General features: G+C 41.4%; 1 protein-coding gene across 2 annotated transcripts in view; it reads left to right on the top strand.

Moving 5' to 3' along the window:
* The window catches only part of EMCN (endomucin), a 55,011-nt gene that overhangs the window by 4,100 nt on the left and 28,379 nt on the right, over positions 1 to 22,532 (top strand). Inside the window, exons 2-5 of one of the 2 annotated variants that reach the window (XM_058803420.1) lie at positions 12,094 to 12,153; positions 14,432 to 14,533; positions 14,934 to 15,041; positions 21,885 to 22,007. In XM_058803420.1, coding sequence (XP_058659403.1) covers positions 12,094 to 12,153; positions 14,432 to 14,533; positions 14,934 to 15,041; positions 21,885 to 22,007 — 393 coding nt within the window. The remainder of the gene's footprint in view (positions 1 to 12,093; positions 12,154 to 14,431; positions 14,534 to 14,933; positions 15,042 to 21,884; positions 22,008 to 22,532) is intronic. The other variant, XM_058803421.1, reaches the window with a different exon arrangement.

Below are 22,532 nucleotides of genomic sequence, written 5' to 3'. Positions count from 1 at the left end.
AAATGGAGACTGAGTATGAAGGGCAAGTTGCCTACAGCATTCAGTTCCAAACCTGGGAAAACATAATGCTGTATAACATGCCCAAAAATTTATTGTCTTTTCTGAAAATTTACCAGAATGTTTTATCTTTTCTTGAGCTGACTCTTTTTATCTGTGTTCAAAACTAGAGTTCTTATTAATCTTCACTAGTTTATAAATTAGGAAAAAAAGATCTGCTGAGGTTTGGTTTGGTTTTGTGGGGTTTTTTTTCCTAATTAGGAAAGTACCTTGAATTTGGACTCAAATTGTTTATACATCTCAGTCCTGTGTGGAAAAACCTGCTGAAGTACTTGAACATTTTTTGGTTTTTGGTACTATAATTTGTACTGCAAAAGTAAAAATTGAAAATAATCTTTAAGAATCTCTTAACCTTGAGATGGGAGTACATTTAACTGGTACTATTTGATAGCCAGACTAACTTCAACATGTAAAATTAGTGAAATCTCATGGAAAACCGTAATTTTTATTTATGGCCCTTACGAATGGGGTTGGGGGGAGAAGGTGATGTTGTTTGTAATTTTTGCTGCAGCAACTCAAGGAAGACTCATTAATGGGTTTATTGTGCAATTCTGTAAACAGAGACACAAAGTTTGATTTGTGTGTAGCAGGTGTTATTTCCAAATACAAGTGAAGAATTAAATACCTGGCTCCTTTGGAAGACAAACAACTACTTTTGGTTTCAACTAGCACTCTAAAAATGGATTTCTCTATTAAAATAGGTATCCCTTTAAAACAGAAAGGTCAAAACTCTGATTTGCAGCCCTGCAAGTCACTGTCATTGTTCCAGCAGCTGGCATATCGTGTAGCAATACCTTGGCACTCCTCTTGTGAAAGTGGATCCTTGGATGCCCTAACAGTGGCATGTGGTATCAGCCAGACCTACCTGCCACAGGAAAAGGGGTTTGAGAGAATTTAATATGATGTTCTCTCCACACTGTGCCTTCTGGTCCTACCTCCCCATGAGAGAAGACTGAGCTGATGATCTCTTGCTGATAAGATGACTTGGAATAAAATTCAGCAAGTGTTATCTGCTGGGGTGTTGTAGGAAGGGGTAGAAAGCTCTCTGTTGCCACCCACACATGTACTAGAGGCTGGTCTGGAAGGATCCAAATTAATTTCAATATACTGTTTTTCTCAGCAGTCAGAGTGGCCAACGACCCCTTTCTGGCCAGACTAACTAGCTGGTGCTCCAAAGGTTATGTTTCAAACTAGGAACAGGACAAGGATTTTCTGGCTGCTTTCATGTGGAAAATGGATACTTGCCTTTGGTACAAGTGCAAATTCTATGCTGTTTATCAGTAGATCGGTAGAGTAGTTTTACAACAATTTTGAATCTTTTCTTTTTCTTTTATTTTCTTTTATTTTTGCAATGGCAGTAATGTGCTTCTGGGTGTTACCTGCATGTTGTAGATAGCAATGCATCTCAGGTTTCTGAAACCACAGAGCAAGTGGCACATAATTTTGCATCACAATTTTCTGCTGTAACCATTCTGCCTTATCACTCTGACAAAATTATGTCTTTTGCTGGGATGGGAGCACTACACTAGCCTTTCTGTCTGAAGATTTCTACAAGATAAGTAATCATTCTAAAAAGCGCATTCAATTTGTCTTAATGGTGTGATTTCTCAGTGTGATTGATGGTGTGATTTACTTGGTGTGAGGAGTGTCAGTGTAACTTTAGGGTTAAATTAATTAACATTATGATATTAATGAGATGTTTGTTCTTCCTGCAGATTTCTTCTTTCATAATCTTTAGCAGGAGATTAATGTTGGTTTTGGGCTTGAGAAATTCAGCTATTGAAGCAACAACTGATAAGAATGGCAAAAACTTTGGATTTTAGTTGTTTTGAGGAAAACAGTGCCAGGAGATTTTCTAACCTTCTTGGCCAATTTGCATTATTTTCCTCTACAAAATACTTATTTGTTGAGGCATCTTTCCACTTCATATTAATTACCTGAAGTGATCAGAACCCCATATATTCCTTAATTTTTTGCTACTTTTCCTACTTTTTCTCATGCACAAAATTGAGTCTAAGGTTTTGTTTTAAATACAGTGTTGATAACCTTCTAAACATTACAATATGGGTGCTATCTATCCCATTGTGGGGATAGCCTGGAATAATCTTTCCTAGACAGATGAATTACTCCTCTTCATCTCAGCATGGGTTATATATCACAACAATATAGATGATGTAAATATAGGTGTTTGCAAACTCATTCAAAGGTTATAGAAGCAAAGATATCACCAAGTATTTCTATACAAAATGGCAAAAATAGGTGATGATTACTCTGCAAAGAAATGTGTAATTCAAATCCTTTCCACCCAAATTCCAGGTCTCATGTCCAGTAGAGAGGGGCAGGTTTTGACATGATACATGGCTGATGCTTCCATCACCATTCAAAGTGCACAAAAGCAATAATTTGGGGGTTTTCTTTACCCAGGAATTCTAGACACTCTGAAACTCCTGCCAAGTTGTCAAACCTCATCTACCCCTAACTCCTACAGATGCTCATAAAGTCAGAAATGTGTGGTGTGTTGAAGGAAATGTTTGGGACCAGTGTGCAATTCCACTGTTGTTATTCATTCTTGCAAAGGACTGTTAAAACCTCTTTGTGAAAACTACTGAATTCTTTGAGTTATGGAGCTTTCTGGATGTCCTATAGAGTCCAGATGGAGTCTGGACATCCTCTGTTTTGACTCAGATCACATAACCCTTGGAAGTTGTAGCTACACCAAGGGCAGGCTGCCCAGAAAGGCTCTTCCAGCAGAGCAATTTTAGGTTCTCTTTAGGAAGTTTTTTTTCTTGTAAGTGTAGTTTATAAATATATTTGCTGTTATTCAGAAGATAGCAAATGTATTTTAAAAAGTGTTGGGCTTGCAACAACTCACTAGTTTCCAACATGCCAGCAACAACAAAAAAAATTACTTACTCAAGATCTATGCCAAATAACCCAGTCCTTGAGATGTGCAAGGGAAGGACACAGCACATGAACTAGAGGCAAAAAAATCCTTCCAGTGCACAGTGGTTTTTTGGTTTTCTGCACATTTTATCCTGTCTAGTTCAAATGGCTCCAGAGGATTCCACTACTTTTGCAAGCCATCCCCAGTGCTAATGGAGTCATGTGGCTGGCATGTCTTAATGCTCTTTAATTTAGGTGAACTAGTGCACAATTTATCTTACTGACTTAGAGATGCTTTCTTGTAGTGCACAGTCTGCTTCTTCCCTATTTGCTTTCACCTTGCATTTCCAAGAGCTGGCAGGAACTGCTGTTTCCAGATGCAAAATGGAAAGTGGGGATTGATCATTCATGGGAGGAAAGGTTGAAGAAGAGCAGAAAGGTTTGTGTAGGAAGGGAACAGCTTATTTACAATTGTAATGTAATAGTTGTAATTGTCCTGGGAATACAATTGCTCTAATTGCCAATGAAAGTACAAGGGGTGTCTATGGCTGTTCACCAGTGTGATGGGATCAGCTCCCAGCTCAACATGGCTTCCCAGGGCACCAACTGGGAGCTGGGATTTTGATAGGCCCGGGAATCCTGGATGTGGGCCTCTCTGTTCCCCCTGGAAGCTGTTTTTCTGAGTGGGAGCCAGCGTGGCTAATGCAGCAGTTCCCACTGCTCTTTGGTAGGATGAGTCCTCAGTGCTGACACTCTGTTTCAAGTGCTCTTTGTAGTAACTTTGTTTTTAAATGGGAATACTTCGTTACATAAAGCATGTGAGAAGATTTTCAGTTTTGCATCTGACCTTAGCAGTTGTATAAGATTGGTGGAAATTCAGAACAACGTGAGTTATAATCAGCTTGGCAAGATAGAGACAGGCAAGAGAAGGTCTTCATCAGCTGTATGTGCCAATTAGAGAAATGAGATTTTCAAAGTGTTCCCTTCATCCTTGCATATGAAGTAACTCCAGTGAGACTGTGCTGCACGCAGGGCTTGCAAAAGCCCATTTGGGGCCTTCCCTTTGGGATATTCTGTACCATTAAACCTTTGTTCCAGGCAGTGTGGAAAAGATGAAGAGCGTCTCAATGGACCAGTGAGCATGGAATTACATTAATTATAGAAGGAATTTACAGTGTTTCCACAGAGTTTTCTGACAGGAACTGCTTTTTGATGTTCCAGAGGCTTTCAGAGCTTTGTCAGGAACAGAATGGCATGGGCGGGTGTGGCTAAAATGGGTGTCTGGGCTGATCCCGGATGTTCTAAAAATAAATACATCATAGCAGACACTGCAGTGACCCTTTCCTGCATTATACAATTAGTCATGCTGCTGGAGATGCACTTGGGTCACAAACATAGCGCAGAGCTATATGACTTTCCTAACTTCTGCAGCACATGGAAAGGGAGAGCTGCTGATTGACCGGGGCTCAGCTTCCGCTCTGGCTGTTCTGTATCTGCCCTACCCAAACGTGCTCTTTCATGGGAAACAAAAATAGGCTTGCCAATAGCACGTTAAGGAAAAAGCATTGAAATAATTACAATTTTCTCTCTGCCTTCTGGGTGGGGGTGAATTGCATCAACACTTATCCCTTCCTGTTGCAAGGAAAGGGGCTCTCCTTTATTTATTTTTCTCCTTCTGCTCAGCAATGCACAATATGTATAAAGCTTTCTATATAAAATTGCACCCTCTAAGGACATTTTTCAAATTTATTTAGCTTGACTAACACAAGGGGAGGGGATGGCAGTTCATTTTCTGTACTATAATATAGTCCTTAGAAACTCCTAGTTTTTATCTTACATGTGGACAAACAAATATATCATAATCAAAGGGTGACAATCTGGTGATTTAAATAGCTTTAAGGGGTTTAATTAAAACCTATTAAATACTTTTAACATGTTTAAATAAAAAGAAGAGCAGAGCTTGGAGCCTTCATTCAAGGAGGGCTGGAGTGCTGATGAGCATGTTGAGCACATTTATCATTCTATGGAGTGCAAACAATGTACTCATCCCTCTGTAGTACACAGCAATAGAGATATCCACCAACCTTCACGTCAGCAGAAGGCACACTGAGAAAACTTGTGATTAAAAGCCTTTCATAGGGAGTTTGCTTTTCTTCTAAGGCAATAAAAAGGCCCCTTAAAACTGGTTATTTAAGTGCCCAGATTTCCATGTCCACACATGCAGAGAGGCAAATCACGCTGTGCTTGGGTTGTTTCAAATACTCAGTAACTCAGGGCATTCATCCAACATTTCACATTAATGTTTTGAGGAGGGGAGCCTCACCAACCTACAGCCACGCTGGCTGAGGCTGGTCCTTGGCATCTGCCTCGTCAATATTTCTCTGTGCAGCAGGTCCCTAAGCAGGAGCTGTTTGCTGGGGTCTGTGAGCAGGCTTTGTGGGAGCCTTTTGCCTGGGGGTTGGTGATTCCCAGAAACTCTCTGCCAGTGCTTAGTGTTGGGATGCTAGCCCCATGCCTGGCTGAGCAGGAGGAGCTCTGGGGCAATGCTGGCACAAAAGCTGAATTTCCTGCCTTCTCTCTGTTCCCTGCTGGAAAAATTGTGGCAGCTACCTCCCTTTCCTTCCTCCCCTCAGTTCTTACAGCTGGCTGCCTCCAGCCCACCCAGTTTATGTTTCCTCTGCAGAAACCAAATCCCACATTGCCCCATTTGCTGCTGCCCATTCCCATGCAATGCAGGAGGAGCCCTGGCCCTGTCTCCTTTTCCAGCTATGGGGCTTCACATTTATGCTCTCCCTTCCTTAATATCCATCTCTTTTGGCTGTTTTCAGGTGCTTTTTGCCCTTTGTGGGGAGAGTGTTATGTGTCTCTGGCCCAGGAATTTCTCCCTGCCCTTGTGTCTTCCCCATGCTCACGCCTGTATGTTTTCCCCACTCTTGTGCAGCAGACTGTCTCTGTCGTGTGACACCAGCCTGCAAACCAGGACCAGCAGCTACAGAGAAGAAGTAGAAAGTTGACCTTGAGTGTAAAATCTCCCCATGTAGGATTTGTATACTTTGTTTTTAGTTTGTTGCTGAAGAGAGGCGTGACTGGAAGGAAGGTGACAGCTTGGCAAACCAGAGGTGGTTTCCCACCTCCCTAGGCAGCGGGAATCTCAGGCTTCCAGCTGGTTGGCATCAGGCAGCAAAGGATGTGGCCTTTCTCCCTGCCTTATGGTTTTAGCATTGCCTGCAGTATCTAAATACACCTCACAGGGATTCACCTCAAACATGGCCAGTGCAACTCTGCTCAGGATCTGCATTGTCCTTCCAGCTGCCAATGTGAGAATTTCACAGCAGAGAAAATCCTGAGATGGAAAATGCCTTATGTTGCAGGAGGCTGTGTTAAGACCTTTTGCAGCAGTGCAAAACCATTGTGAGACCAGGCTGGAAAAACACTGTGCAATTCTGGCTTTTGGTGATAGTGAAGTGGCAGTGACCAGCATGGGGCTGTTACTGGGGACACAGCTTTCCTTTCACCAGGGGCTGTCACAGCCTGAGTGGTTGTGTGCAGATCCTGTTACAGGCACAGCTGAATGTGTGTGTGAGGCATGCCACACTTTGGGTATTGCTTAGTGTACTAAAGACATGTGGAAACACAAACTTTGTGGGTTTTTTTGAGTTTGCCTCAAATTCATGAAGTTTGCAAATGGCTTTGTTTAATTTAATATCCTTCCACATACTTATCTGCTGTGTCAGCTGTTATCAGCTTCAGCCATTCACAGGATTACATCAGAACCTTGGTTCCCATTTAAAATCTAGTTTATGTGACTATAGAAGGAAAATCTAAAGTACAAGTCCTTAAGGATGAAACACTAGAAACTATTAAATACTAAAATCAGTACTACTTCTATAAGATTAATTTTTCAGAAAAAATATCTGGAGGGGGGGATTATTCCCTTTTTCCTAAAAATTTATTTCTGGAGTATTCAATGTTTTTTTTTATTTGTGATTTTGAATAGCAAGAAGGGAGTTGATGTTTCCAAACAGCACTGTTAAAATTGCACTTAAACCTCTTCTATTAGTGTATCTGTATTTTTGTTCTTTGGATAATGTATGAACCTTTATACAAAATGCACTACAAAAGAAAAAATAAATTTATCTCAAGAGTTAGGGTAAATGGTCATGCACTGGAAAGAAAGACAAATGAGTAGTGAAAACAGAAACAGGAGAAGTGCAAGGACTGTACTGGGCCTGGGGAAAGGTGAGATAAGAGAATGTAGAGATGAAGCAGCATTAAATGAAAGAGAAAAGGTAACAGACAACAGAGCTCCAAAGTAAGAGTAAACAAGTTGTTTACTTGGTGTCAGGCAGCAGCTATTTCTTGGGACCTCTGAGTTCCCAGATCAGTCCCAGAGTGTCTACAAGGACAGCTATCACTTTCTTGAAAAAGGACTTTTTTTTTTCTTTTTACTGGAACTGTGGTTACAGGAGGCTCTTTCATGGTCATGAGGGCTGGCAGAATTATCATGGACTAGAAAGAGATCACTGTTTATTCCTGATGGTGTCGAAAAACAGAAATGAAAAAAGCAACTTTGACTTCTCCATAACTTGTGTGTAGTTGCAAAGGCCCAGGGTCACACAACAAACCCCATAATATAACATCCTGAAAGAGAGTAGGTTTAGATCAGATATTAGGAAGAAATTTTTTACTAGAATTAGAGTAGAATTAGTTAGGGTGGTGAGGTACTGGAACAGGTTGCCTGGGGAAGCTGTGGATGCTTTTTCCCTGGAAGTGTTCAAGACCAGACTGGATGAGCTCTGAGCAAACTGGTCCAGTGGAAAATGTCCCTGCCAACAGCAGGGAGACTGGACTTAGATAATCTTTAAGATCCCTTCCAACCCAAACCATTCTGTGATTCTATGATAATACATAATACACTAACATAATATAAATACCTGTAGGTTCTGCTTTATAACCTTAAAGCAAGGAATTATCATGTGCAGCTTTCCCCAGGACACCTCTTTGGTAATTGCTCCCAGGTGGAGCCTGTAGAGCATTGGTCAGGTTTTGAGTGGGAATATATCACATCCTCATCAGCAAAGTGGTGAAAGCACCAGCTGCTGGCTGTTATGCCAACAGTTTGACACAGGCACTGAAATACCTGCAGGGTTTATAGTCCAAATCCCTTGTCCATTACCTCTCATTCAAACTGCAGTGGACATAAGTTTATTCCTTTGCCTTGGTTGCAGCTCCTCCTGCACCTACTGACTGCTGTTGTTTTGCCTTCTGCTAACCCTTCCCTCTCTAGGCTAAGCAAATGTAATTTTTACAATCCTTCCTGAGATGTCTTTTTTTTCTAGACTCCTGATGTTTTTTATGGTTCTCTGCTAACCCCCCACCTCCAGAAATCCACATCCTTTTTCACATGCTTCTGAAGCTAGAACAAGTACTTCATCTGAATGAAAGGATTTAGCCAGGTGGTTTTGGCTATCTAGTGCACTGTCAAGTGAAAGAAATATCAAACAGGCCATTCCACTTGTTGTCTGTAACAAGAGTGACTTTTCCATAAAAATAATTTCTTTTCAAAATTAGGTACTGATGCCAAACCAGACAGCACTTAAGTTCAGTAACTCATGTAATGAATATAATCAATATATATTTTGAACTATCTATTAATCTTTAAAAATGTTTTTGCTTTGGCATTTGGTTTTGTATTATCTCGTTCATGTGATGTTTCAAACTTTGTGGTTCATAACCTGTGGTATCCTGTAGGGTGTAAACAGAAGTACTGATATAATAACATGCAATTGTTCCCTTTTTTTAATGTTTTGATTATTGCACTAACAGGCACCCAATTAATAAGAGGTCAGAACCTGTGTATCTTTCCAGTGTAAAGGTAACAATAATAAGAAAAAGAGAGAGAGAAAAGGTTATGAGTACTCCACACTCAGATTTTAGAGACTGAAGCCTACATCAAAAGCTGCAGTCTGAGGACAACTGTGGCCATCAGTCAGTCCTGTCTAAATTCAAGGGCTCCTTCTGAATTTAAAAGGAGAAAGTAAGTTCAGTGTTCCGGTTCATCCATTTCAAAATCTGAAGACTAATGCTTTCATTTTAGAACAAATATGTCATTTAAATCCAACCTAGGAAAGACAATAAATGGAAATTCTGTGAACCTGAAAAAAAAACCCAAACAAGACACAACAGTTACTCTCTTTTCAGTTTGGTCTTGTGGCCATGTGTCACATGTTCTTGGATCTTAATTCTTTCATATTTTTCCCTGTGACCCTGTCTTACTGTCTCTAGACCTTTCTGCCCTTCTCTTCTTCCTCTCTTGTTATGTTTCTCCCAGTCTGGATTTCTTTTGCCTTATTATCTGCTTTAAAACATAGTGGGTTTTGTTTTTTTTTCTTTTTGGATCTTACCACCCCCAGCATCCCCCCTTCACTCAGCTCAGTGTTGTGTCTGAGAGCCTTTTAGCTCCACGTGTGTTCTCTGGACACAAGGTTGCCCATCCTCCTTTAGCTGGGTTTATTGCCAGCAAACGGCAGTAGTTTCTGTGTGGAAACAGTGGCTGAGTAGATTTGGCTACTCCTATGTCAGAGTACATCCATGTGCTCTCATATCAGAGGGATCACTGCATTCAAATCTGCTAAAAAAACAGGCAATTGTAACTTTACTTAGTTGTCCATCATCTGAGCCTGCAGCCAACCTGACATGAGCAGAAGAATGAAGATTTCTGTCCCTCTCTTTGTCTACCAGCCATCTCTAATGGTGAAAATTATTTTCTCTATCATTTTTTTGATCTCTTGCTTTTATTCCCCCATAGGATTCTCAGTAGTTACAATTTAACATTGCAAATAAGAGCATAATAAACCACCAGTTCTATCATATCTTTTAATCAAACAGTTCCCCCCACAATCCTGTCAAGGTTTAAACATTTTTGCATGATGTGTTCAACTTAATTTTAAAGTATAGTTAATTATTCAACATTTTAAGAAAACAATTAATTCATAAAACTCTATTGTACTCTGTTAATTGAATTTATCTTAGTTTATCTCTAACCTGTGATAAAATCAACAAATACTGAATCATAATAGAACTGTGACTTATATTCACTTTTTTTTTTTAGTTTTGAGGAAACCTTGGCCTATCAACACGGTTATTAAATGGAACACCTTTAAAGGATGAATAATCTAAGTATTGCAATGAGCCTCCTACAAAGTCATGCTGAATTAGAGGGAGAGTTTTGGGAAGAGTGAGTTTGGGAACGAGCTGATTGGCCAGCTGGTACATTTAGCTGGCATTACAGACATGGTAGCTATTGAGATCTGTTAAAACAAAACCAGCTGAAATGTAGGCACTGTTGAAAAAACATTCTGTTCTAGTGCTGTGGCCTTGTGGTGTGGGGGATTACAGGAGCTTTGTCAGCAGCACATAATGAGATTGAAGAGATGGAAAAATGCTTGCTGTTTAGGGAAACAAGATTGCCTTTAGGTCTCTCTGGATAAAATTTGTTTTCCAAGTTTTTCAAGTGTGGGCTATGAAGCATCACTCTGACTGGGTAACCACGTGGCAAGAAAACCTGTGTTTTAAATGCAGTGTGCACGAGTCTGTGCAAGGTGTGAGTGTCCACGTGTTCTGGGGAGTACAGCTGGGGCAGCAGCAGGCCCACAGGGGACTCATTTAATTTTATATAGGATATGCCCATATCAAACTGGACCAGCATGTGCTCTGAAAAGGCATTATGGAGGCAGCAGCATACCTAGAAAAAATGCCCAAGAAAGTGGGGCTCACTGGGAAGGGGCTGAGACCCGTTAGAAATCTGCAGGTGCCAAGAGCACTGATAACACACTGCTTGGAGAGGAGTTGTAAGGGCTCATCTGGTTAGACCTTAATACATTTCTGCAGAGCCCCTGCAGTTGTATTATGTTGTGTGGGGGTTTTTTCCAGGTTAGGTCTGTGGCTCTTGCAGGCTTCGGGTGCTGCTCGTGAAATTTTAATCAGAGCTCAGTACACTGAAAAAAGGGAACAAAACTGACTGTTCTGCCCTGTAGCCAAAAAAAAGAGAGAATGCCAGCAGATATTACCATGAATGGAGTCACACAAGAACACTGACATGCTGTCCTGACTCAGTTTAGCATGTCTGTATTACAGCATGCTAACGCAGCCTGACAGGATGCTTCAAACCTGACAGAACATAGGGATTAGCCTGTGCCATTTTCCTCTCCCATTCAGTTACAGACTTGATCTATTCCTCCACAAATGTACCCATACTTGTCTCACAGCAGTCTAAAATGGTTGAGAAATGCCTGTTTCTGAGTCAGTGCAGCTTTTTCACCCCTTTCAACACCCCCTAACTTCTTTTAGTAAAAAAAATATGAACACCACAGCAATAAGACTGAAAATCTTGCTTGAAGCCAAAACACTTTTTGAGTTATAATGTTACAACCTTGCAGCACAGTAAGAAGAGACAGAAATTATTTTTCTTGTTGAAGTTTCTTTTTTGGATTATTTATTTGTTTATATTGAAGTGCCACCTACTAACAATGTTTTAAGACTGCATCATTTATGGCAGTAAAACCCCAACAGCTGGATCACTGTGTTGAGGGCAACGGGGAAAGTCAGTCTTTCAATGTGGTGCTTCTTGAGCCATGTTCTGGGAATTCTCCTCTTCTTCTCACATTTAGGCATCAGGGTGATGCTGAAAAGCCCTCCTGAAGTGCTTGTACTAGCCAGGGAGCCGGTACAATTTTGCTACTGCAAGGCAGGAGAAGGGCTGCTTACTCCTGTGGCCAGTTATTTTAGTTAATCCTCCACCATGAAGACTCAGAGCAGCTGTGGTTGTATTCAAGGAGAGGAGGAGATAGCAAAAACCACTTTAATTGTCTCCATTTTCCCCCTCCCAACTGGTCTGGGAAAAGAGCATGCAGTCCAAGGTGGGAGGCAGCAGCAGATGCTTCCCATTACAGCAGTCAGGGCAAAATGAAGAGATTTAGGCTATAGCTTGAAAATGTTGGTAGCAGAGTTATATTATTTGGTTGCTTCTGCTGATAAACTTCTGAACTTGATTTTCCAGGAAGGTCCACGCTGCTCTCTGTTATTATGACTGCGTAGTGCTGAATAGATCTGGAAGGTACAGAAGTGATATGATTCTTTCTGTGTTTCTTTCAGAAGATGGCATTCAAACCCCTACTGTCAAGACAGCCACTTCTTCAGTAGCATCAAAAGCTGGTAAGACTTCCAATTTGCTGTTATCTGGTGTTCTGAAGATCCTGTTGTCTTTCTAGCTTTCAGCTTTTCCAGCTTCTGGGAGAAACCAGGTGAATTATTTCATGAAGGGTAATCATAGAGCAATGTATTTCTCTTATGAAACACTGTTGCAAAGAAAGAATTGAAGGATCTTAGTATGGAGACACTTAATTGTGCAGGCTGCACTTTTTGTTTGCAGTGAAAAAGGTTCTCCGAGTTCCTGTGCTCTCAAGGAGTGGTTCAAGTGAGATCAGAGATTCATAAACTACCAAAGACTTCCAGTTCAAGAGGACTTAACAGAGAAAATACATGCTTCACATGTTAAAAGTCTGTGATTCTGGTCTACATCTTCCACTGTCACATTCAGTTCTCTTTATTTTGCAGCTTTGTTATGAAAATGTATGAAAAATCAATACTTACCATATTTCAATCATGTGAACTTCTTTATTAGTCTGAATATTGAAGACTGTTGCATTTAATAAGTTATACATATGAGAGAAGAAAACATGGAGAGATTGTTCTATTTTTTGATAACTGGGGTTATTAATGAGTCTGCTGTGGAGCTGAAAGCACTGAGATGATGAAGTATACACTTGAAGTGCTAGTAATGGAGCTGGATAAGTTGCAACCAGGTGAAATATGTGTATATTATGTTTGTTACAGCAAAGGTTTTGACCTGTTCAAATTGTGTTGCAGCTCTTTCATGCAGTTCTCAAAAATCCTGATGTTTATGTCAGTTTAAAAGACACTTCATAAATGTACCTCACAGTGAGTTAACTCTTTGAATGCTTCACTGAAATTTTTCTTGCAGTTTTTTTTCATGTAAGGGAAAGCAGTGTTGGTATTTATGCCACTAGGAGAAAAGCATTAGAAAGCAAGTATGAGATTAAAACAATTTGTGAGTGTGGAACAAGGAGGCACATTCCTTGAGGCATTGCTATTCTAGGTGAACAGCCATAAAACTGAGAACAGAGAAAGGATGTATAAGTTATATTTCAGAAGTTCCAGTGTCAACATTGCATTTAGAAGTACTAATGAGTACTTAGAGTCTTATGAGAGAAAATTACATGGGGTGCAATGATTTATTCCTATTCTTTCACATATATCATCCATTAAAAATGCTAGAAGAGGTAGTATGTAGGTAGAGGTAGTAGTCAGGTGTCTAGTTGAGCCTATTTAGCTGGCAGTAGCACTTCCTGTTTGCATTAGATGACAGAATTTAAAGCTGAACTCATAAATTGATTGGTTATAGGGTTTTTTAGTCCAGATTCCCTGGCTGTAATTTGGTAAATCCATTCCTTTGAGCCAGTACTGGAGGTTCATGGGACCTGCAGTAGGCCATTCATGCACAGCAAGACAAGGTGATTTAAACCTTGCTATCAGTGATGTTTGGGCAACTCTGCTCCCATCTCTTCATAGCAGCAGTGGCTGGGAAGGGATCCCTGCTGCCTGCAGGAGCCCTTTCCCCTCCCCTTAGCCTCCAAGTCTCACTCCTCTTGAGGACAGAACTAGGAGTCACCTTACAAAGGGCACCGAGTTCACCCCAAGAAATATAATTTACTAGAGAATACTATTCATATCATCCACAATGTCCTAAGCTCTACTGTACTCCAAAGAGGAGGGCCTGCTGGGGGCTCCTTTTTCCCCAGAAATCTGGGTGCAGAGCAAGAAGGTCTGGGAAAGCTGGCCAATGAAGAAGACTCAAACATGTCTCAAAGTGGACAAACACAGGGAAAAATTGCCAAAAGACAAGGGGAGTTTGTTCCCCTTCAGCTCTTTACCTGTGATCTATAAACTGTGCTCCTGTGTGCCACTCACACTTCTTTATGGAGATTTTACATCCCTCCTCCTGCTCAGCAGGTATGCAGCAAAGTGCTGCTCAGAGGGGTAGTCCAGCAGCACACTGAACCCATCCATCCACTCCAGGCTCTGTTCCCCTCACTTCTTCCCTTGGAAGTGAAGCCAAGCACCTCTGTATAACCCCCAAAGATCATGTGCCTCTCCTTTGGGGCTGGCTGGAAGGTACAATTGCTCCCTTTCATTAGGCACTTGCAGGTTGTTCACAGGCCAAACCTCCCCTCTGAAACCAAATGCATGTACTTTGAATCCTCTTTCAAAATGTGTGGGTTATAAAGCTCTGTGAGGGCCAGCCTTTAAACAGAAATTCACTGTCTTGGTAAGAGAACACAGATAAAACAATGTGATGTTTATTTAGGCATGATTAAATAAATCCATAATGATGTGAATGCCTTTCTTGCAGAAGGGGAATCTGTGACTACAAGAACTTCACAAGCAACAACATCAGCAGCACCAGTGCTGACAACAACTGCAGTCAACGCTACAAATGAAACCACCACAAGCAGTAAGTGAAAATCTCTGAGTTAATTGATGCTGCTCTAGTGGTCACTGAGGAAATTAATTAGGTAGTACTTCTTGGCTTGGGAATTTGTTTTACAGGGAGTGTACCCTTTGGTGAAACCTTACAGGTGTGTGCAGGAGCTCCCTTCTGGTCAGGCTTAAAAGCAGCTCCAAGCTGCACCTTCCAGCTGCATTGTCACAGGCTTGTCTGCAGTGGGATGACCCAGCTATGGGCCAGGGAGTGGCTTTCCCTGCTGTCAATGGGGCCCTGCCCCTGTTGACCTTGAATTTCAATTAAATATCCTTTTGATAATTTAAAGTTAGTCTGCAAGCAGGGCAGTAGGTGTATTTTATGAGTGTTTACCAAATCAAGGAAATAAATGGAATGTCTTTCCTGTGTTAAGGCCCCATGTCTTCTTCACCTAATGCTACATCACAAGCAGCACAAGGCACAACAGAAAAACCATCAACTGTGATTTCAACAGCAAGTACAAGTCTCAGCACAACAACCAGTAAGTGATGATTTCACTGAGCCATTTCTGAGTCATTCTATGCTACATTTCTGTAAAACTCTGCAAAACAATAAAAGGAGGTCAAAAAGAGTTGTTTGATGGTTTAGGGAATCAGAGCTATTCATCCTAGCATATTATATATCTTAAATGAAACTTGTCCTGGAATCCTCCACAAAGAATAATATATCTGTAGTTTGTAATGGAGGTGATCTGAAGCCATTACACAGGGTGTTCATCTCCCTGTAACAGAGAGATGTATTTGGAAGGGTTTTAATTTTTTACTTTCTTCTCTGTTTTTTTTTTTAAATAAGTATGAAATAAAAAATAATTTTATGTGATCAGAAAGCTGGCAGAACAATACTCCTTTGTTTCTTATTTTTGTATGTGTTAGAACACTATGCTTATTATGTTTCATATTATTGGTAGCCATAGTACTGAAAGAGAGGTGGTACTAATTACTCTGCATCAATCTAGAGAGATACTTTTATTTCCCATAAGTCTTTGGAATAGCATATGTGTTGGCCTGGAATATCAGATTGGATTTTAGGAAAAAAAAAAAAAAACAGGCAAACACAAACAAAAACCCCTAACAAATGAAAAAACCCACAAAACCCCCAAACAAAACCCCAAACAAAAAAATTAAGCCCACATATCCAGCAAGTAGTTGGGTTAATTTTAAATAATATAATAACATCCCAAAGGAATCCAGTAAGCTTAAGATAAAATTCAATCTCCCTTGTCTATGATATGTACTGTAAGTGTTTGCTCCAGTCTTTTGATGAACCAGAGCTTTGCAATGCTCCATTTTTTAAATTTTTAATTGGCTAAAAAAATGAAATACACCAGATAATTACCTCAGCAGTCAGTGGTACACCAATGTACTCAGAATTGATGTTTACAGCATACTGAACTGTTACAAATTATTAGAATATGACTTCTCTTCCCTTGGCTTATTTGTCTGGAAAGGTACTCCTGTGAAGCAGTCTGCATTTTTTTTTTGTGCAAATTTTCCTTTAAAGCCACCCCTCATGGGCCCAAGCCTGCCAAGCTTCCTGGAGAGCTATTCCCCTTTCACTCCATGGTTTCATTTTCTACTGATGCAGCTTTCCTGCTGTGTGTTGTGTAAGGAGTGGCCTGATTGTCAGCCCAAAATCTTTGGGGTTTTGGCTTGGCATTTAAATGCCACTGTCAATGAGTCACAGACTACACACAGCCTGGCCAATGCACAAGCATTGTGCTTGGCCATTGTGATACCAAAGCCCCCAAAAATCTCTTAAAACTTGCAATTGTGGCACTGCAGGCCTGTCAGAAGCCACAGCATGGCACATTGCATTATGGATGTAATTCCTGCTCCTTTCAATTTGGCAGAGGTTCCTGGCTCATGGCTACCAGAGCAGCACAGCCACCTGGAACTAAACCTTGGTGACAGGTAGAGCTCCCGGCAGGGGAAGGAAAGCTAATGAGGAAAGGCATGCCTGCCAGTGCAGCTTAGCTCCAGCCACTGCTCTGTGCTGCAAAACTGCTGCTGCAGGTGTGATGGGCCTGGGCAGGGAGCTTTCTAGCTTCCTTTCCATTCCTCTTGAATTCTCTTCCCACCAGGTAGGGTTCAGTCCCTAGCTGCTTGTGTTGTGGTTTGGTTTTAAAACTCCTCATTTTAGCTAAGCCTTCCTGCCCCCCCCCCCAGACTTGTGGTAAAAAAATGCTTGGTAAATTAATCTAAAAACAGGGCTTTCCTGCCTCTCAGTCCCCTTTGTAAGAAAGAAAATTGGTACAGCATGTCCAGGGCATTAGAAATGCCCTGCATTTAAAAAAAAAAAAAATTGTATCATCTTTTAATGTAAAAGTAGTACTTGGGAATGTCTGTATGTGAAAGCCAATTTTAGTGGGTTTTTTTAAGATAAAATTGTGGTCTACATTTCTACATGTCAAGAAAATCCTAGCCTTGGCTTCAGCAGAAGGGAGTGGGATGGGGCACAAGGTGTTGGTGCTGGGACAGGGCATGGCCCTGGGGCTCTGTGTCTGTGATCAGCCTTGCATAAAACCCTCAGAGCCCCTGGCCACCATCCTGCTGCTGGCTGCAGCCACCCTGCATTCCCAGCCCAGCACGGGCACAGCAGTGGGGGTGGCCCTGGCTCCATTCCCTGCATCTTCCCTGCCCCTGCCACACCCTGAGAGCTGTGCTGCCTGGAGCCAGCACAGGCACAGCAACACTCCTGCTCTCAGAATGGACAGGAGGGAAAAGCTGGCTGCTGTCTCTCTTCCTTTTTCACTAGCACTCATTTCTCCCTGTTTCTGCACTGGTTGTGTGAGGCAGAAATTGGTGGTGCCTTTATGACACGTCAAAATTTACTTTTGCTACACCTGATCTTTAATAAAAAGCAGGCACCTTTGTAGTTTTGTAATGGAAACCATCCCTTTCTCTGCTTCAATCCCTGCTAAAAGCTCCAGCAAACGATTGCATTCACACAACTGAGATTTGACAGGGCTTTCTGTCACTGCTGCAATTTCTGTGGCTGCTGTCACCTTTTATTATAGATTCAGGAAAAGCCCCCAGTGCTTCATACACTGAAATCATGCAAACATCTTTGTCCTTTATTTTTTTTATAAGACTTCAGTGTTCTTTTCCTCTGTAGGCAACAAGTACAATCTCTCCTGCTTGCTTTCCTACCCTGTTTATTGTGTTAGAAGTCAACATCAGACTGGTCTCCTTAGCCTTCTTATTTTCAATATAAGGTGTCAAATCCAAGAGTTCACATTTAGTCGGTGATTTCACTTGTGCGGTTCAGGCCCTTAAACCAAGAATTTGTAGTGTGTCACACCACAGAAAATTGCATCTGCAATCAGGATTTCATATCCTGGGACACCTGAAGTTATCAAATAGAATAAGAAATGAAATGCAATGAAAATTTCTGTTCTTCCTCCCTTGGATATGGAGCAAGCATCTTATGTAAGATCAGTATTCAAGGTGTTATGTGATAAATAAGACTGGATTTTTGACTGTTGTGTTTCTGAGTTACACCACTCTCCTGGATGATGATACATTATGGTGCAGTGGTATATTAAATATTAAAAAGTGACAAAGGGAAACAGTGGAGGTTTTTTTTTTTTAATCAAACTACTGGTAATCAAAAAGTAAGTTTTACCTCAGGAACACTACCAGAAAAGCGTTCTTGTAACGGGCATTGCTCAATTCTCCTCGGTTTGTTAGCACATGCTATAGGTAAACACTGGCTGCCGAGACATTTCATGCCGAGAGAAGTTTTAAAATATGTATTTTGAAATACTTTGGGGTTTTGCTTACCAGAAAACACGAAGCACCTGCAATCAACTATGGATGTAAACATTAAAACTGAGATCTGTTTGGTTACCTCCCTAGCCAGTTTTCATTCCTCTGAATGGGCAAAAACATCATTGGATTTGCTACAATGGCTTTTTCAAAGCTTTTGTGCACTCATTCATGCAAATGGCTTTTCAGGCTACTGATTATGGGGGCAAGGCCTGCATGTGTGTTAATGCTAAAAATACAAGCTCAAAGGAAAAGCTTTAGTCTTCCATTTAAAGGAGCTTTTGTGCTGGTATTTTAACATGGTTTAGGTGGAGTTCATTTTGCCCCTTCAAATGTTTCCTTGATTGATTTATTGGTCAAGGAAGGTTTCAACACACATAAGGATGTCCATATTCTTTGCAGAGCACAGAATATATGCAGGGTGTTTGTGGGTTACTTGAAGCATCTTAAAATGTCAAAACTAATTAGGTAGCAGCTTACTGTAAAGAAAATTCAAAGTACTGTCTGGAAATGCCAAAATGTATGTGGATTATACGTAGGTTAAGCAGAAAACCGTGCTAGGATCAAGTGAGGATATGTGTCGAATTTCAGCTAGTTAAAGAAAATTAAGGGTTTTCAAAGCATAGAGAGTAAGGAAATTCCTGAAGCTCAGACAGCAGCTTTGCAAGGCAGCTTCAGGTTCCCTGTTGTTGATTATCCCTTTGCCAAATACGTGTTAACACACTGTCATTTATCTTATCAAAATATCAGCAGGGAGAGCTGCATCACCACCAGAGTTCTGCCGCCCAGCCATCATCCCCATTTGGACAGACACTCTGTACTGCTTTACCATTTTTATTCGTAATCAGCTGTTAACAGCAGACCCCTGAGCCGATGATGCGAGCTGTGCAGCAGCAGCCGCCCTTGTGCGCTGTGCTGCTTTCCTGCAAGGCCAGGCCTCCCCCTGGAGCAGCAGGGATCGGTGCTGCAGCCGGCGGAGGCGAGGCGTGATGAATGACTGCAGCGATGTGTCAGCGGCGATGGCGGCACTGAGTCACCGCGCCCGCCCGGCCCCCGCCTGTCCCCGCCGGAGCACGGGCCCCGCAGCCTGGGCTGCCGCGGTCTCCTGCCGCCGGCACCCAGTTAAAGCTCGCAGGGACACGAGTTACGGGATTTAGCGAAAAGGCTCATCTTTGTTGAGTACATGAGCAGTGGCTGGGTATGGATGCTCCTGTTCCCACGGGCTTTGGTGCAGAAGCTGTCTCATCTGCTAAATGTGTTGGTGGTAGAGCCTGTGCTGTGCGTTGGGCGTGAGGTTTGGATGCTGCTTCAAAGCCACAAGTCAGCAGAGAATTGGGTTGCTAGGATTTAATCTTGCAGCGGAATTAAGGGAGCCTTACCCACCAGGTCGCGTTTTCCCTCTTGGAAGTGGTGAAAACTGGCACATGGATTTTTGCCCTGTAGCACCTCTACTTTACCCCTTGACTGGGGCTGTTCTGCAGTTTGGCAAAATAAATGCAACAACCTTTGTGCCAAGCCCTAGGTAAAGGTGCAAGTCATACCTGGTGCTACTTGGGTCACTGGGAGAATCGTATCCAGGCTAAATTAAAAAAATAAAATAAAATGGAAATGCCATCATCCCTCCTCTCCCGATCCCCTGCCAAGGCATATCCAGCGCACAGCCCATGTTCCTGAGAACAATCTGTTCTCACAGCTCCCAAACACAAGAGGAGCACCCGAGGCTGGGTTGCTGCCAGGACTGATAGGATGCGTGGAACGAGTGATCCCCATGGGAAAACAGCCCTCTGTGGGGTTACAGGGTAACTGGCTGCCTCCCTCTTCCTCTCTCCCACACACCTGATTGTTTTGCAGTGTTCACAAAGTATATTTATGTTTGAGTATCTCTGCACTGTTATTCTGAGTTACTTTTCATTTTCCCATGCAATCCTTTTCTAACCTATGACAAGGGAGCCACAAGATGGTTGCTGTTACTGCTGCAAGCCTGTGCATCTTATAGGGAGAGGGAGGTACCTCAGTTTGAGGTTTTTTTCCTTTTTGAAAAATTGATCTCAGAATAAAATTCAACATATAAAATTTGAGTCTGAGGCCATGACAGTAAAAATCAAATGTGGAAAAAGTTTGCTTCTAAAGATTGATTCAAATCTTCCATGAAGAGAATGTAGGAATTGTTAACATTATCAGATCCTTGTACTCTACCATAGTATAAAATGAGGTAGAGGGGATTTTTACACTCTTTTCTACTGCAGGCAGACCTGTGTACTAACAGGGGTACAATGCTGAAGTTCCTGAAGGAAGCTGACATGAAATTCTGCTTCTCCTCACTAGAATCCCAGTGAAAGGGGGGATCAAGTTGTTTTTCATCATGTTCATGCCTCAATCTCAAAAGACACCGTGCCTGGCTGCCTAGCTTTTCTTAGTTTCCAACATTGTATGAATCCCCCAACTCCAATGGCTTTGGCTCACTCTCTCTTACTGATTTTTGAAGCTTGCCTTTCTAAGGTACTGCACTTAACTGAACAAGAGGGGAAGGGAAAGGCCAAGTTAAAGGTGTGTAGTTGTAGAATAAGATGCTTTGGGTTCTTTGATTACCAAATAGGTAATCAGTTTCTAGATAAAGTGTGTGATAAAGCATTCTTCAAGATTTTCATATTGCATGTGTGTATTGTTGCTCACTGACTGAAACATGTTTTAGTTGTTTTAGTTCCAGTGCTTAAAATTCATATGAAGAAGCACTGAAAACAGTTTACAACTCAGTAGCCTCTCTGATTTATATCAGACATGAACTAGAAAGTTACTCTTGAACACCTCTATGTTTTATTCAGTAGGCACTCTCTTGCCTATTGTTATTCTGAGGTTTGAGTACAGACGTAGGAATTATGGGCAGTGCTGGAATATCTCAAATTTTTTCTGGTCATTCTGTGACCTTCAGTTCCACAGGTGCAGGTCATGTCCTACACCATTGTCTTGGCCTCACCTTAGGCTGCAAATCTTGTGACACAATAGCCTTGATTTCCTGTTGGCTGAGTGAGAGGAGAAAAAAGACAATTTCTTTTTCATACATTAATATTCAGGGATATGTTATTTCCTAGGGCTTAATGGCACAGAATGAAATAATTAATTCTATGCTTAATTGCAATCCCTAAAATTTATACTGTATCACATTATGTGACAGTTGTAACTGAAGCTTGATAGATTGATTGATGGATTGACTTTAAAATGAAGGAAAATCATAGAGGGCAGTAAATTGAGCTTCTCCTGCTCATGTTGCTCTTGGTACAACACTGTCTAACTATTCTAGGGTCCCAAGGGTTGTTTTCTGGCACAGATATGAGGCTGTTTGTCTTGCTACAATGTGCTTTGAAGGTGCCTCAGCTATGCCAGTAGTAACAATTCCATAGGGATGGTTTGTTCCTTGGGAGACAGTTACCAGAACATGCAGTGCTTTCTTACATTTAGTCTTTTCTATGATGGCCAGAGCTTTTGTCTGAGGGATGTTCCAGGATCTAAGACAATGCTTGTGTAGGTGCCTCTTCCCTGAACATCTCTCCCATTTTCAGCTACACAAGCAAGTGGAGCACAATTGCCACAAAATGAGAGTTTGGGTGCTGCACCTACTACGGGACAGTCTTTTATTTCTACGGTCTCTCCTAAAACAAACACTTCTGCTTCTGGAACCTCAGGTAAGTCTTGAAAACATGCACTTTCTTTCTCTGTACAAGCAGTTAAAAGATGTAAATAATTTTGAGTGTTTTCTTCATTTGCTGTGCATTGTGATGGAATGAGGGCCACATCTCCTTATTCATGCAGGGTATGGTGTGTCCATGTCACCTAGCCTTGAAGTTGTGTTGAGTGATGGGTGAACTTCCAAACACTCAGTTGAGATACACGGTGTCATTACAGGAGGATATAAATTACAAATGATAATAGTAATCTTCATATATGCTGTGTGAGGTCATTGTGTAGCATTGGCTGTCAGAGGAGGTCATCAAGATAAATTCTCTGGCTGCAAGGCAGAGGAGACAAAGAAGAAAGCAGCTATAATTTTTGCAGTTGTTATAAAATCTGGAGACAAATTCTATGCATATCACCAATTAAATTATGTTGTTCAAAGTACAACATGGTCGCGTGCAAGGTCAAAAATGTATCAATTCTTCTCAGCTCAAGTCTGGTGCTACTGTTTTTCTGAGTGTCTTTTGGTGTATGTA

The sequence above is a fragment of the Ammospiza caudacuta genome, chromosome 4 (assembly GCF_027887145.1).
Source record: "Ammospiza caudacuta isolate bAmmCau1 chromosome 4, bAmmCau1.pri, whole genome shotgun sequence".
Classification (NCBI taxonomy): Eukaryota; Metazoa; Chordata; class Aves; order Passeriformes; family Passerellidae; genus Ammospiza; species Ammospiza caudacuta.
Note: the sequence above shows the minus strand (reverse complement) of the source record. Positions and strands in the feature narration are given on the sequence as shown.